Source organism: Lissotriton helveticus, chromosome 3_1 (genome assembly GCF_964261635.1).
Source record: "Lissotriton helveticus chromosome 3_1, aLisHel1.1, whole genome shotgun sequence".
In the NCBI taxonomy this organism is placed as follows: Eukaryota; Metazoa; Chordata; class Amphibia; order Caudata; family Salamandridae; genus Lissotriton; species Lissotriton helveticus.
The window spans coordinates 604,625,358-604,642,488 of record NC_136061.1 but is presented as its reverse complement, the minus strand read 5'-3'; the positions used below and the strand labels follow the sequence as shown (position 1 = coordinate 604,642,488).

At 45.3% G+C, this 17,131-nt stretch overlaps 1 protein-coding gene across 11 annotated transcripts in view; it reads left to right on the top strand.

Annotated features, from left to right (window-relative positions):
* IKZF2 (IKAROS family zinc finger 2) overlaps positions 1-15,600 on the top strand; it is a 178,987-nt gene extending 163,387 nt beyond the window's left edge. For 6 of the 11 annotated variants that reach the window (XM_078680588.1, XM_078680585.1, XM_078680586.1 and 3 more), the window contains 3 exons: positions 2,696-2,833; positions 8,803-8,943; positions 14,015-15,600. In XM_078680588.1, the coding sequence (XP_078536714.1) occupies positions 2,696-2,833; positions 8,803-8,943; positions 14,015-14,742 (1,007 nt within the window). In that variant the 3' untranslated portion in view covers positions 14,743-15,600. The remainder of the gene's footprint in view (positions 1-2,695; positions 2,834-8,802; positions 8,944-14,014) is intronic. The other 5 variants (XM_078680590.1, XM_078680589.1, XM_078680593.1 and 2 more) reach the window with 2 other exon arrangements.
* The last annotated feature ends 1,531 nt before the right edge of the window (positions 15,601-17,131 follow it).

The following is a 17,131-nucleotide window of genomic DNA, read 5'->3' as shown; positions in this document are numbered from 1 at the left end:
CATGACTGAATTGTTTCCTTTGCCTGAACCTGGAGAAACGAGACAGTCCAAAATATGATCCACGGTCCATATTGTGTATCACAAAATGTTTACTGGGTAATTTTTCACCTACATTTGCACGGCTCATTCAGTGCATAATGCCATATGCTGACTGATTTTAACCTGTGTAATATTTTATTCCATGTCTGACGTGAATATATTCTTTTCTTTCCAATGTTGTCTTTTTATACTGACATTGATCTTCCTATTAGGCTTGGCGGTCTCCACAGTCTTTTGATTTTGGTTAAAATTACTTTTCGGAGCTTTCTTCCAAAGTTTTAAATCCACTTGTTTGTTGTGGCTCTATTCACATTTTTTTCTGCATACTACTTCACACACCATGAGGCAATGGATCAGACTGCTCCAGCTTCCGACTAATTTCACCCTGATTGTAGCCATTCTGCTATTTCACAAAACACACATCAGCTTAGTCTCCTTCTGTACAAGAGTCTAATATGCCTATGTGTGCTTTTTGAGACACGCACATATTTTTGCTTTTAGCCAACTTTCTAGTGTATTGGCCAGGGCTAAGCAGCTCCCACAACAATAAAGTTCTATTAAAAGCATGGCAAAATGAAAAACACATTGACAAAGTCAAAAGGCTGGCGGCCATTGACTGACCTATTGGCCTGGCCATTGCTTGCTTTTCTTTAGTTGCAGGTCTCTGATTCTAGTTTCCTATAATGTTCACTCTCCTTGCGTTGGAACTTTTGAACTCCTCATAGCAACTCAACTCATTCTACAATGAGCACATGTGAAGGAGGATTTGGGATGAGTGTGTTGAATGACTGAAAATGTTACGTAATGTGTTACTTGGGCAATTTTAAACAAAAGAAAAATGTATGTTTCAATGTTCAACACTATTCGTTAATCATATAATTGCAGTTTCTGCTTGTGCATCATGTTTGAAATCGAACTGATGAATTGCAGGTGCTCACCAACTTGCAATAACTGCAGCCCTATCTTAAGAATTAGCTTTTCACTTTAAATTCCAGGTCTGCCGCTTTGATATAAGAGACCAACAGACCCTCGCTGAAGAGGTCATAAGACTTGCCACAGGCTAGTGTAGCTGGAAGATGGATAGATGCTAGGAGAGTGTCAGTTACATGACAGGCTCTCTAAAAGCCACCTGTTTGTTTTACCTTCTTCATGCAGTTTGGACACAAGGGACCAATGGCTTCCAAGTCATGTTTCTCAAAAAACGCTCTGAGCCAAAACTATCACATGTCTGTAGACAAATGAAGAGACTTTACTGCTACGGGAACTTTAGCCTTTTACAGGTCGAATCACCTCAATTTTAAATATATATAATGTCTTACTCTATACACAGTTACATTTGAAATAATTGAAAGAGTCTTGACTCTTAAAGCTGTATACCTGGAAAGTTAGATCGAATAGTCGACCTATCTTGAACTTTAACAACCCAAAAAATTACAATTTCAACAAATCTCGAATTATACATTCTGGTTAAAACGATTTACATGGTGAAATGGAAGATTGCCTCTTATTTTGATGTTGATATCTTTGTGTTGCTCTTCGAGGATGGCAGGTTTGTCATTCCTGTCGGTGAAAGGTCTAAACAGCATGCCACAAGTCGACGCTGAAGTTGGTGATGTATCAGGTTTCCCTTGGCACCATCACAATTACCAAATTGGGATTCTGTCAGACATCATCCAACAGTGGTATATACCATTTGCAATCTGTAACCCTCTCCAATGTTGTGACTGCTACAAAAAGTAGAAAGAGTTCCTTGATAACTGGCAAGCACCTCTGTAGTATTGTAGTGCAAGACGATGGATGTGAGAAGTCATTTTAACCTAGGAAACGAGACACTATGGAGATCATCTGTTTAAATTCTGACTGCCTAATTACAATGTAGGTGGTCAGATTTGAAACCGGCCAGCCATTCCGGCTGGATTCCGATGGGCTCGAGGAGCCCATCAGCCAGTCAGAGGCCGTCCCGTTATCCCAATGAATGCCGTTCACGCGTTGGGAATACGATGCTCGGTTTCCAACAGGCTTTCCATGCCAGGCTTTCCGACATGGAAAGACTGTCGGAAAGCGAGTTTGGGGGCCCCTAGTAGGGCCCCTTCTCTTTGCAGTCTTCGGTTGAGTGCCGAGGAGGCACCTATGATGCCCCCTTGTTGGTCCCTGCAGTGCATGGCATGCTGTGCAGGGATGAACACAACCTCCCATTTACCTATGGGAGCTTGTGCTACGACCGGTTTATGGCCATAGCACATGCTCCCATAGGGAAACGTGAGTATGGTGAGATCACATCGTAATTAGTCGGCCGGGCACTATTCTGCCATGATGTCGGTTGGAGGCACAATATCTCACATTCCTATTTTCAGTACTAACAGTCCAAGTTATCACCATTTTTCACAAAATGGGTAAATAAATTAATGTAACAGCAGTGTATGTTCTATAGGGTTTATCATTTGGCCCTCAACTAAGTTGCAATGTATTGGAATGTCTGAAAATAAATATTTTTAAGACACAAAGCTTAAAGTCTTAGAGTGAAACACAACTTACAATAATATTGTGATAACATTTCTTGCTGCTTATTGCACTTTGGGCTTCTGGCAAGTCGGATTTTGGTGAGTTTTTTTTGTCAATGCAATACGTTTAATCCTGTTGTCTGTTTTCTTTACAGTGGGCAAGCCGCACAAATGTAATTACTGCGGCCGAAGCTACAAGCAGCGCAGCTCTCTGGAGGAGCACAAGGAACGCTGTCACAACTACCTGCAGAATGTCGGCATGGAGGCATCCGGTACGGGCCTGACACACCATGGTAGGTGACCATGGAGGTTGAGGTCATAAATGAGGTGCTCTCTATGGATTGAGATGTAATTACCAGTGCCTAAGAATAAATCGAGCAACCCATCCATCACTTTATGTATACTTCATACTTTTCTTTCTAGCCCCATTCGTTCTGTCTTCTGTCTTTCTGTAACGTTCTGCTATTCCTTAGTGGTGGCCGGTACACTTTCAGAAGTTGCCCCATATATTGTGGCTAAATGGCAAAAACCAAGTTTTATGAAAATGCTCAATCTACTCATGCTGAATAAGAAGAGGGGAACGGGGAGTTCTTCTCCTAAAATGTTGTTCCTCCATATGCCCACGATACCATGATGTGCCAATTTCACTCACCTAATAGCTATGTAATGAAGTCCTCTTTCCCCCATTTCCGACTGTGTCTGTTTCTGCCTTACATCAACAATTCTATGACGTACCCATGCCCCCCGCATCCTATGTGAAGTAAAGGGCAGTGCTGCCCATTTGGGAATGCCTTCTCTGGTCTGTATGGCACACTAACATCTCTTGTCATGACTAGAATATGTGCCGTCAGAGCCGTATCTCTCTTACAAGATCTCAACATTGAAGAAACCAACTACTGATGTGTCACGAGGATTAAAAAACGTGGCACTCCTTCTTTCCCACCATATCCTCTTCACGTCTACCCATACTTGCTCTTTGCCATACGTTTACCATGTACCTTTAGGCACTACGGATTTGTTTGGCATAAGAACAATGAAGAAAATGTGGTTCTACTGGACATGCTGTCTGACTCTGTGTGAACTTTCATTGGGTAATGGTTTTTGGTGGTATTGGTAGGTCAGTGATACGACTGTAATGAAGATTCTAGCTTCAGGGTTCATCCATAGATTGGACATTACCTCCAGGGCACTGACGAAGAACCTATGGATATTTCACATATATTTGAATGAATGAATGAACTAAATAATATAAAAAATGTATGTTCCCTGGGAAGTTCTTGGCACTAGCACCCAAAAGAAGAAGTGGACAAATCAGAAATATTATCAGCAAAAGAGGTATCTTTTGATATCTTTAAGGGAAGAAGCCATGTTGGGGATTGGGCAGAAGTGAAGCAAGAGAGAAATCCTCAGGTGGAATGAGGTTAGGAATCGGAGTCGAAATTTTTGTTGTCCATATTTTTCACTTGATATTTTTAACATCGATATCTTTTACATCGATGTTGTGTCAGTGAACCCCTTTTGGCATTGGATGCCATGCTTCTGGGCTTGCTAAAGTTAAAATCCTTTCTAAGTGCTAGCCACTGTTTCCCCACATACACTGCCCTTGCACCAGTCTCTATCACCATTCTGTTTCCCCTGATGTTCTGATATCCTCCTACCCCAAAAGTATTTTGTTGTAATATGTGATACCAGAATGCACAAGCTGCTGGATTCCAGCCATTGAAATCTGCCCTACCCTCCCTGCTAAGTCCTTCTTCAGCATCCTAGTGATGAATAAACAGGATTGTTAGCTCAGCCTCCTCAATGGTCTCAAATAATGTTTCTACTCTTTTGTGCCCTGCACACACTTTCTAACCACTCCCACAGATACTTTGGCTTTGTGTTTGTTGAATATAGAGCGCTGTTGAGGCACTGTACTATTGTATTCAAGATAACCCTCGATTCTTCTCTTCTCCTTTCCTGCTGTGTTGTTTCATGGTCAGTGTTGTCAGTCAGACATCATATCAAAACCAGACTCCAATCATTTCAGGAACAGCTCCTTCAACCTCTTCCACCAAACAATCAGCAAATCCGCCTCCTTGAACGCCAATCAACTGCTTCCTGTTGTTGAAGTCTTCCTTCATGCCGGCGGCTCCTCCTCTATGGTGGAGGAGCGTCACCCTACTGCTTTCAAGCAGTGCAGAAGCAAAATCATAAAATGATAATCACTTTCAGTTACTGTAATTTAATGTTTGGCTGCTTTGCGGGTGGGTGGAGCTGCTATGCGAGCAGGGTAGTGAAGGAGTGGTTTGCTGTGCAGTGACTGTTTGGTCCGCCTTCTCGGGCCGCCCAAACAAGTCATTTGCACTTTCCTACTGCTCAATGCAGGCTGCATTACAGCCTGCAAGGAGAACAGGGCACCCCTATAGCCCCTGGCTGAGTGTTGCGTTACAGCGCTCAGACCAATCACAATGCTGCAATTGCAGTGTTGTGATTGGCTTAGGGGAAGGAGCCTGGCTGCCTGCTTCCTGTTCCTGAAATCGGAAGCAGGAAAGCAGGAGCAGCGACGTGGGATCAGGCGGCGGCAAGGTATATGATTTTTTTTCCTTCGTTTTTTTCCCTCCCTCCCTCCCGCAATCTTGACCACCCACGCAACTCCCCTCCTCCCCAAGATGCCCCCGCTTGCCCACTTACGGCGAGTCATTCCGACCGCTGCTTAATGCCTTCCTTAAATCACAGCTGATAATTGTTTCCAGCCCCACACAGATGACTCACACCAGACACCTGTACATCTTGATGCAAATAAGCAAGCTATGAAATAAATCACATGTATTATACTGCCATGTCCGTGCTTCATTATCAGCAACTATGCTTCATGAGGACTTAACATTACCACTGAACGACCAATGTTCTCATGTATCGCATTATTGCTATGTACAGTGTTTGTGTTCGAAATGATCCAGCCCCAAATAAATACTAATAAATTACATTGCTAAGAACCTTCTAATATAGAAACGCCTAAGTAGGTTAATTCATTTTTTTATTAAAGGTCCTATATCAGCAGGGTGGGTACACCTTTCATTTGTATGTGGCTCACAAAATGGGCACTACGTGTAATTTAATAGCAGTTCAGTCACCAAGTTTGGTTTGGACAATCCATTTAAAGTGCCTTTATATGAGTAAACATTATAGTTGTGCTCAAGCAGTGACTATTGGCAAACCTTAAAACATTGGATCTTTGCTGAAGATCTTTAATGCGACTTGACACAGATGTGTTAAGATAAGGTTAAGAATAAAAGTAAAAATAAAAAATAACACAAATAACAACTAAAGTAATAATAATTATACATTGTAACATTCTGCGGTGTGCACTCAGTGCTGTGCAATTCATTGAGACAATCTGACAGAATTATAGAGGTGCTAGTTCACAGCAGCACAGCAACTTGTTCAAAGATATAATACACCAATGCACCAGCAGACAACCCCATCCTCTTCAGGGCTTGCATTCTCATGAGGCAATGTATTGAACTTCATATAAAAGGGCTATGAGACTTTAAAAATAAGTTATTTAAAATTGTTGGGTGAAGGCCTTGCTTAGTAAGATATTAGTGGTGTTTTAAAGGTTTGGGCACTGGGGCAATATACCAGGAGTAGTGGCTGTACGTTTTTTTATAGGTTGCAGTGTTGTGGATGAGATGACGTGTGAAAAGCAGTGTTCTAAATCTAGAGGTCCAGCAAAGATTGCACTGAGTGCTTTGGCAGTTTGTACTCAATAAGCGAGAGTGGAGGACAAATGGCACCCAAAAAGCGGGAGGGTTGTGAATAGTCAGGCACTTGATGCTGATTACACTCAATGAGTTCCACACGACATAATGATGGAGTCTCCCTGCAAAATGTGTTGCGGGGTCCCCGAGTCTCCCATATCTGACATATATTAATTGGCCTTCGACTGAATGAGACCCGTCCTGAAGGATTGGGGCCCCTTGACGCGTCGGTGGCTTCCCTGCACAGCAGCTGCAGCAGAAACCAGGCACGTCACACCTTATAACAAACAACCACCAATAGCCATACATTAAACACCTGTCAAATGGCTTCTGCTGGAACCTGCCATGTCATGGAAGAAGTAAAGCACTAATGTTTGAGATGCAGAAGTTTTGTTGGGGGATTTTCTAATGGTAGGGACATATAAACATTCTACATTTTATGTGTACATGTCTATTTACATTATGCTGGTAAGATGAGGCAACCCTATACTTTACCAACATTCAAACAGAGGTATGACTTTGGGCTGGGACTATTTTATAACGCATTGTATGCATTAAGAGTAGGAATGTAAATATGCCTGCTTTGCTGAGTGGGCGCTGGTGAGCCTAAACACGCAGCACACCCCTTGCCACACTAGGTGTGCCAGTTCTGCCCAAGTATGGCCTTGCTCTACGGTGCCAGATCAATATAGCTCATCGCAGATGGCACCAGAGGGTCTTGAGAAATACAAGGAGTGCAAGAGCACTTTGTTACAATCTTTTAATTTTATGATACGACAAACACTGGCCAGAGCATGCCATTGTAAGTTTTGAGTCAATGATGACAAATCTGACTGACACCAGCAGCTCAGGGACTGTTGGGAGGAGAGTTTTTTAAGCAAACGGTTTTGGAATCATTGACTGGCACGTGGCTTTGTCCCAGTCCTCCTGACATGTTAGAAGCACTTGCCTGCCAGCATGTCTCTGGCTGCCAGCATGTCGGCTCCGTTAGGGGAAGGGAGCGAGAACAGAAGGGAAAAGAGAGGAAAAAGAAGCAGGTAAACTTTAATCTCATTTTGCGGCCTTGTATTGCCGCATGCGAACTTGCTGTAACGGCGAACCCCTCCCTGCCTCGCCCGGCCAGGTGTTGCCACAGCTTGCGGAGAGAGGCAGTTTAGCAGGAGGTGGGGTGACACCGCTGCAGACTGATCCAAACACCGCCATGGCGCCTTGATCTCTCACCTCACCGCGCTGCTCGCGGCAGCTGCTGCTGCTAGGAAGCGGAGACACACAAGTGAGAAAATCTTGATCTCTGAGGCATACGTAGGATGAGCTCGCAGCGTTCGAATGTTTTGTCAACTGGCGAAGCAGGCGCTTTATTTAGTTTTTTTACTGATCACTGCAAAACACATACGTGAAGCAAACACTGAGGACATTTTTCAGTCGTGAAGAAATGTAAAGTAATGGAAATATTTCGGGGCAGTGTTTTTGTGACCTGCTGCCTAGCTGCTTAAATAAAAAAATATATTCCGCAAGAACATGTGGGCAGAGGGCAATGGAGTGATAGTAACAAAGGCTCTGTGAAGCCGTAAGAGGAGAAACAAGGGCAGGGCATAAGACATCAGCAGGTAAACACAGAGACAAAGCCGAGGTTCGTGAAGTGACAGGATTCTCTGAAGGGTAACACACAGAAACAAGGCGTTAAGATTGCACTCATATTAAAGATTTCACGACACTGGTCTGGAGGTAGGAAATCAAATAGGAACTTTGACAGCATTTGTTGATGCTTCAAGAGGGCATAGTGGCTTTCACATGGTCAGACGAGTACGGATGAATTCTGTATTAGATTTTTTTTTTAATTGGACATTTGGGTTCAGAATTCTAAACCACTTGTCTCATTTTGGTGATCTCTCATTAACTCGAATTTGAAGTGCTATCTGCAAGAAGCAAGCTGGCAGGCACGAGCCACACCATCAACATTTTCGATCCATCACTCAGGTATTTGGATTGGTCACTGAGAGTTTAAACACTTTATTAGCTGTATATTTTAGGAATTCAATTAAGATGGACACGAACTCTCTTGTTGGGCATCTCCCTCTTTCAAGAAATATTGTTGAAATTGACAAAGGTCCTCGATTCACATCTTGGCCTCAGTAGGATCCTTCTAGTTGCCACAATGAATCCCAGACACTACTGTGTCCACAAAAAATCCAGATCCACTCAACCAGAGCAGGCTTGAACTACATTAGGTCAGCAGAATGGGGCCCTTTTTCCTGCTGCTGTCCGAGCCTGTTCTTTGGGTTTGGTGAGGCTCAGCAGTCTAAGTCATGGTGGAAATGTTTAATTAAAGCCGGTTCTGACTATCAAAATGGAGTACATAAGGAGTCCCTTGTCACCCACCGATAGCTGTCTGCTCTGGTGCACCTTATAGTGTGTACGTGTAAATTTGCTAAATGAATGATTGGTCATTTTTATATTTGCAAAAATTAAGCTTAAAGCGTAGCCAGCTTGGTTTGACGTGCCGTTTTGGTTCTATGTAGGGCCTCCCATGGACGAGTGCAAGGAAGAGACCATGATGGACAGCAGTATAGCCCTGGTGCCTTTTGAGAGACCGGCGGTCATAGAGAGACTCGCAAGCAACATGGGAAAGCGTAAAAGCTCCACCCCACAGAAGTTTGTGGGTAAGCAAGTTGCTGTCTTTTCATTGATAATGCTAATTCGCTGTAAGCACTTGTTGTTATGGCCAGCTCTGAAAATGTTCTTATTTTGATAGGTCCTGAAAGTTCTAAGTTACAGATTCCCTAGTGTTGTAAAGACAATTAATTCCAGAGTCAGATTCATCTGTGGTCTTTTCAGATTAACTTGTAGGCTAATGCCTCTGAAAGGTCAAGGGGAGGTAAGACAGTCAGTCTCGTGCCAGATATTCAATTTGCAACCAACAGTCATAATATACCCTGCAAATTCTCTATCCCACTGTCCAGAGAAAGCAAAACAATAACAACTGATGATGAAACAGCATACAACCTGCAACTTGCAACCTTCAGACACTCATGAGACTAAAACCAATATCAAAAGACACAATGCAACGAACAACTAGGATCTACTACACATACTATGAGCATCAGCTGTGATGCTCTAGAAATCCAGCAATCAGCAGCAGCCTCACACTATCCAGCCTTCCAGCAACAGATATTAGAAACCACACAGGGTGAAATGTTCATCAATGCAATACACAATGTAGCCTGTAGGGGACATCAAGCAACCTTTAGCGATCCAGTATCACACGATTTGAACTAGGACAGTAAGGCCCAAATATGTTAAAATAATTGGTGTTCAATATAGAATCAGCAGGAAATCTCATGCAATATACACCTCAGCTAATAGGCCCACAATTAGGTAAATACCAATGGATTGGCATATCTGCAACCCATGCAGTGGTGTCACTAGGGAGGTACGGGGGGTGCCGACCACACCGGGTGACACCATCACATGGGGTGACACCGTTACGCTGTGTAACACAGCTCTGCAGCCTCACCTCACCTCTGCTCTGCTTTGCTTTATAATGAACCCAGAGCCTAATAAAACGTTGTGCATCTCTGACAAGCGCAGAGGCTGCTCTCCCAGGCTCCTTGACGTCATTACTGAGTATCAGCCACACCCCCCTCTGTGACTGTTGGTTAATTGATGTTGATGATGGGCTCACACTGAGCGGGATCGGATCAACAGATTAGCGCAGCCGCAGTCAGTTCCTGCAGCCACCAGCGCACTGTACGCCCTGACACAGTGTCCTAGGAAGTTTCCCTGACTAGGCCTCAGAAGGCCGCTTTGCCTATGTTACATTTCACGAGTGGATTTCTTCATGTCAGCCCCGTGACGCCTGCCCATCCTGGACTTGGAGCCCCTCTAGCATGCTTGACAGACAACTAATGTCGCCGCAGAACAAGCTAGTCGTTTCTTAGGTGAGAGCTGAGTGAGCAGCAAGGCAAACGCCATCACTTGGAATTATAATGCAAACTAAGTTTGACTTTTAGTTAATAAGCTACTCCTGTGTTTATATCCACTGCAAGGCGCACTATGTTTTCTGGTCACGTTTTCTCCGTAAAACCCCCATTTTAGACGTTTTCTCCTCCCATCCTGGCCAGCCTCCCCCCTCCCTGCTGTGCTCGAAGGTGAGGGCGAGTGTGTCTTCTGTGTCTATTTAAACTTTTCCACTCAGTGTTGCGCGCACAAATTCAAAGCGCATTTCATGAGTTTATTTCCATCACTTTGAGAAGAGCCAAGAACTGTGAGGGAGAAACCATGGGGGGAGGAGGGGAGAAGGCGACGAGGAAAGGGTTAAAAAGCAGCAGGCGGGGGAGGGGGTGCAGGCAGAGGGGGTGGATGGTGCAGGCAGAGAGGGAGATGGTGCAGGCAGAGGGTGAGATGGTGCAGGCAGGGGGTTTGATGGTGCAGGCAGAGGGTGAGATGGTGCAGGCAGGGGGTGAAATGGTGCAGGCAGAGGGTGAGATGGTGCAGGCAGAGGGTGAGAGAGTGCAGGTGGGGGGTGAGATGGTGCAGGCAGGGGGTGGGATGGTGCTGGCGAGGGGGAGATGGTGCAGGCGGAGGGGAAATGGTGCAGGCGGAGGGGAAATGGTGCAGGCAGAGGGAGAGATGGTGCTGGCAGAGGGAGAGATGGTGCAGGCGGAGGGAGAGATGGTGCAGGCGGAGGGAGAGATGGTGCAGGCGGAGGGAGAGATGGTGCAGGCAGAGGGAGAGATGGTGCAGGCGGAGGGGAGAAGGTGTGGGCGGAGGGGAGATGGTGCGGGTAGAGGGGAGATGGTGCAGGCAGGGGTGAGATGGTGCCGGCAGGGGGTGAGATGGTGCAGGTGGAGGGGAGATGGTGCAGGCGGAGGGGAAATGGTGCATGCGGAGGGAGAGATGGTGCAGGCCGAGGGTGAGATGGTGCAGGCAGAGGGTGAGATGCTGCAGGCAGAGGGTGACATGGTGTAGGCAGAGGGTGACATGGTGCAGGCAGAGGGAGATGGTGCAGGCGGAGGGGAGATGGTGCGGTCAGAGGGAGATATGGTGCAGGCAGAGGGGAAATGGTGCAGGCGAAGGGGAAATGGTGCAGGCAGAGGGAGAGATGGTGCAGGCAGAGGGAGATATGGTGCAGGTAGAGGGAGAGATGGTGCAGGTGGTGCAGGCAGAGGGAGAGATGGTGCAGGCAGAGGGAGAGATGGTGCAGGCGGAGGGGGAGATGGCGGAGGGGAGGTGCAGGCGGAGGGGGAGATGGCGGAGGGGAAGTGGTGCAGGCAGAGGGGAGATGGTGCAGGCAGAGGGAGAGATGGTTCAGGCAGAGGGAGAGAGGGTGCAGGCGGAGGGAGAGATGGTGCAGGCGGTGGGGGAGATGGCATAGGGGAGATGGTGTAGGCAGAGGGGAGATGATGCAGGCAGAGGGAGAGATGGTGCAGTCAGAGGGAGAGATGGTGCAGGCAGAGGGAGAGATGGTGCAGGCAGAGGGGGAGATGGTGGAGGGGAGATGGTGCAGGCAGAGGGAGAGATGGTGCAGGCAGAGGGGGAGATGGTGCAGGCGGAGCGGGAGATGGTGGAGGGGAGATGGACAAGGCAGAGGGAAGATGGTGCAGGCAGAGGGAGAGATGGTGCAGGCAGAGGGAGAGATGGTGCAGGCAGAGGGAGAGATGGTGCAGGCAGAGGGAGAGATGGTGCATGCAGAGGGGGAGATGGTGGAGGGGAGATGGTGCAGGCAGAGGGAAGATGGTGCAGGCAGAGAGAGAGATGGTGCAGGCAGAGGGAGAGATGGTGCTGCCTGGCGGAGGGGAGATGCTGCGGACAGAGGGAGAGATGGTGCAGGCAGAGGGGATATGGTGCAGGCATAGGGGAGATGGTGCAGGCAGAGGGTGAGATGGTCCATGCGGTAAGTCGTGAGAGGGTGACACCATGAGTTACCCGCACTGGGTGACATCAACCCCAGTGATGCCACTGAACCCATCCACCCTGTAAAAACGACTCCTTGAGCCTAATCACAAAGAGCCCAAGTAAATGCCTACCATAAAGGCCTTTTAGAAGTAACTGTCTTTCCTAGTATGTAAAGAGCCTTTGGAAACAATATTTTTTGCAGCATTAGCATGTTTGAGAGTTAGATAACGACAAAGACACCCTAAAGGTACATCTCTTAGCAAATTAGCCAAAGGCATCTCAAAATCTGAATACAAACACCCCATGCATTTACTTCATATTATGATTTTTTCTTTTCATTTGGAATAATCATTTACTGCAAAGCTTGTGAGCTGCTTAAACGGACAATTTCATTTAGTCATAGTGAAAAAAAAACTTCAGGTGCTGCAACTATAAGAATTTAAATTAGCTCAGGAAATCCATCGGGATTTAAACAAGATTTCAATTTTTGGATGTTAGTGAAGTTTTAAAACCAACATCCCCCATACCCAGGAAATATTTCTCCACAACAATGGAAGAACATCATGTGGGTGAACCCCCTGCAATCAGTTTTCTATTGTGACCACATTGGTTCTTGGGCATATATGCTGACTGTTGGACGGTGTGGGTTTGCTTAAAGTAGGGCATGCCTTTCATTTGATGCTTGATCTTGACTTAGCCTTGTGCACCAGTTAGTATTTTTAGCAAGCATGTGTTTCCTGACTATGGTTGCCTGAGATAAATGCCCACACTAAGAGGCCCTCGGATGTTTTTTCATCTATCGTGGCAAAAATTGTAATGGCCGGCAAAAATAAAGAAACTTTGCACAATTTATTTGTGAACTTTGATAGAATTAAATAATATGAGAGCAAATCACTGTTCTAAAGGAGGATAGTTGTGAATTGAGGATGAGACAATACCTTGAAGAAGGATCTGTTGACATTTTGGAAGGTGAAGTGGCCCCTAGGCACAACCTATCGGAAGTGGTCAATTTTTATGGGATGTGTGCTTAGTCTTAATATAGGCAGATAAATAGATGACATGATATGCTAGAGGAGTTCATGATCTTTGGAGTCGAGTGTATCCAGTTGGGAGGAGGTTTGGTCTAATAACTGTAAGAGTTAGTGGTCTGTGGAAGGCAATTTGGCTTGTGTGAAGGGGTCAGAGTATGTTGCAGAGGGGTTTGGTCTATGGGGAAAAGGCATAGTATGTTTTGTAGTTAGATGTGAGGATATTCTTACAAGAGCTATAAGTCACTCAGGTAGGAGGCAAGTTCAGAATGTCACATTTGTGCGTGGTCTGTGGAAGGTTGTTGTGCTTGTGCACAAAAGGCTCAGACTGTTGACAAGGGTGTGGTCTGTGGTAAGGAGGTGCGATCTGCAGGAATGAACAATGTGTCTGACTAGAGGGCTTTATCTGTGGGATGAATCATTTGCTATAACGGAAGATATGCTCCTTGAAAAAAAATACATGCTAAAGAACATAAGTACTGCCACTGGGGAGCTGGGACCCTAGACCATGGGACTCTGCTACTGTAAACCACCATCACTCTGTGAATTATTCATAAAAACATAACACGGACAAAATAACCCAACCCAAACATGTACAGTGTTATCCTGCTTTAGAATGGGGTACCTAACCAATGAATGAATACGATAAGGTGTACTTGGTAATTTATGTTCTGGCGAAGTGAGGTAGAAATAACATGAAAACTGACATTATGTCTTACCAATTGTTAGTTATCTTGAGTCTTATTATCATTTAATTGCTCTTGTGTATGCTACTCATCCCTTACGCCTGCATTCTTTTGATTCTCAGGTGAGAAGCTAATAAGGTTTGGCTACCCCGAGATCCACTACGATGTTAACCTGCCCTACGAGAAGGAAGCAGAGATGATGCAGTCTCACATGATGGACCAAGCCATCAACAATGCCATTACCTACCTTGGGGCTGAGGCACTGCGCCCACTGATGCAGCAACACACGAGTAGCACAATTGCAGAGGTGGCCCCGGTCATCGGTTCACCATACAATTCGGTCTACCACGCAGGCCGAATAGAGAGGCCCACCAGCAGGGAAACATCAGACAGCAATGACAACAACTTAGATGGTCCCATCTCCCTTATCCGACCAAAGAGTCATGCCCAGCAGAGGGAGGCTTCACCTGGGAACAGCTGCTTGGATACCACAGATTCAGAGAGCAGCCATGAAGACCGGCAATCCTACCAAGGACTCTCCGCTTTCGCTAACAAGAGGAAGCGGAGCCCAACTTACATGAAGGAGGATGGCAAGGTTCTGAATTCTGGCAAGAACTCGGCAGACATTTCAAAAGACATCTACAAGGTCTTTAACAGTGAAGGTGACCAGGTCAGGGCCTTCAAGTGTGAGCACTGTCGTGTTCTTTTTCTGGACCATGTCATGTACACTATCCACATGGGTTGTCATGGCTACCGAGACCCACTAGAATGCAACATCTGCGGCTACAGGAGTCATGACCGCTATGAATTCTCATCTCACATTGTCAGAGGCGAACATACATTCCACTAGAACTGGGTCTTCTGTTGGTATTGGTCATGAAGTTAAACTGGACATGAAGTACTGCACTTAAAATCCCAATATTTCCTCAGACATTTGCTGATTTTGGGTACATTGCTGGGGTGGGGGAGCTGTCATTAGTTCTAACTTGAAAGATTGTTATCTTACTATGATGTTGTATAATCTTTCCTAGATACCTTTGCCCTGGTTTATAGAAGGAGCTACTAAAGAGAAAAAGAGATATACATATATAGATAAGTATGGGAAAAAGAGAGTAAGAGAGATTGAGTGCCTATTTTTGAGTCTAAGATACACCCCCTCAATGTCCGTGTCATCAAAACTGAAGCCACCCAACGATTATGCAATCCTTTATTGCTCAGTCTACGGGTTCATAAAAGTGGTTAGTCTTTTACCTCAGATAACATGAGACTGGGTTTTGGATGAATTTGTTAAACACTCCTACAATATTTAGGGAAAACGTACCAGCTTTAGGGCCATGCCTGAAACGTGGGAGACTGGATCTCTGACAGGCAGCTTTTTTGTCATTGTAGAAATGCCCTGAGATTGCAGTAAGCCATGTGGATCTGAAAATTGACAGTGCACAAGGTTGTTAATGTCATTCACTCCCATGTTATGGGGACGGGTGTGTGTAGTTCTGCATCATCTTAGGGCACAGAAACGAGTCCTTGGAGAGTCGTTTATTGGCTGCTCGCATACACATATATATACAAGGCCAAGGCGTGCAATATGTTCAGGAAATGAATCTAAGGACTTAAGAAGGTAAAAGCCTTATTTAGTAACAGGATAGTGGTTAGTGAACGTAGAAACAGTCAGAGAAACACGTCAAGAACAAATAGAAAAAAATAAACCTGAAACATGATAAATGAAAATATAAAACAAATAGAGGCAAACACCCCATGCAAATAAGAGTCCACAAAATGTCATGAAACTGACTCTAAAGTTGGGATAGACATACAGAAACAGATATTTTCAGTAATAGCTGTGAATAGCGCAAGCACAACTGCTTATTTACAAATGCTGACTACACCTTAAATTACCTTTACTGCAAAGCAGTGAAAGATTCCTGTGTCCCACAGAAGTTGAGCCATTTCTAGACTACTTAAAACACCACACAACAGCCCCATGTTGGAGTAAGCCTTGCCCTTTTGAGGTTGTAGCCTCCATGGCTCAGGGCCTTGGCATTCGTCAAGAAAGGGGAAAGAGTGTGAAGGGAGTGTGGCAGCAGTTTGCTCTGGCAGAAAGATCAGTGCCACTGAGCCCTCTTCCTCTCAGAGCCCTTTGTGATCCCGTTGGGCTAAACTCACCTCCTACAGTGTAAATGACTGCTTCAGTGGCACTTTGTCACCCAGGTCTCCAGGGTATTACTGTTACCCCATGGAATGGTAATCATTGCATGTGACTTTGAATGATGAAAAATCAAATAGACCTACTGGGCTCCAGACATCTGATGTACATATTACACACTGTTATCTGCACTGTGGTTACACTGATGTATCTTAGCAGCCCCATCTTCCTTGTCCTGTCCTCTGTTAATCATCCATAGGAAGGGTATTTTCTCACACCCAAGATGCTGTGTCATTGCTGGTGAATTGCCCTGCTGGCGCAAGTGCTCTCGCTCTAAGTAGGGCGGAGCGGTATATTGCGGCAGGTGTAACATGAGTTCCACCCTGCCTGCTCTCTTACAAAGGGACACACTCCGCTTGTTGTAAATCACCTACATCCGAGGTGTCTTATGCACTTAACTTGTGGGTTTGGTGTTTGAAAAGGGAAACACGTTTTAGCTACACTCCAATGTAAAAGAAGCAAGCTTGCCACTAGGGAAATTCGGGTGATTTCTAAAGAGGGTGGGTCCTGTCAAAGGCCGATAGGCATGAGGTGGTGTCAGTCACCCACCAGACCGCCTGCCTTTCCCATGGGATCTGCCTTCAATGCACTTATTGAGACTAAAGATGGCTGGGTGAGGGGCAGGTCCCCTTGTCAACTCAGCCCACGAAAGGGCTCCCATTGTTTCCTCATGCACTTGAACATATGATGATGATGTGGCACAACCATCCTGACCAAACTTTCTTTCAAGTTTCTATGTCAAGGAGCAGTGCTTCATGCACTTTAACATTCGATGGGCACTGTATTGTCTTCACTCACATAGCGTCTGCTTATGTATGCAGACGTGATTGTGAGCATATACTATCTACACCAAAAAAAATGGTACAGATTAGCACAACAGCATAATGTTGCAAAACCGCCAAGACTTCTGTATGGCATTGCTGTCCACCCATTGAATGGACGTCGATAATATACAGATATCCTTGTTACAGATGATATTACATAGCACAAAATATGTTATTCTGACAAACTGTGATGTTTATCTATATATATGTTG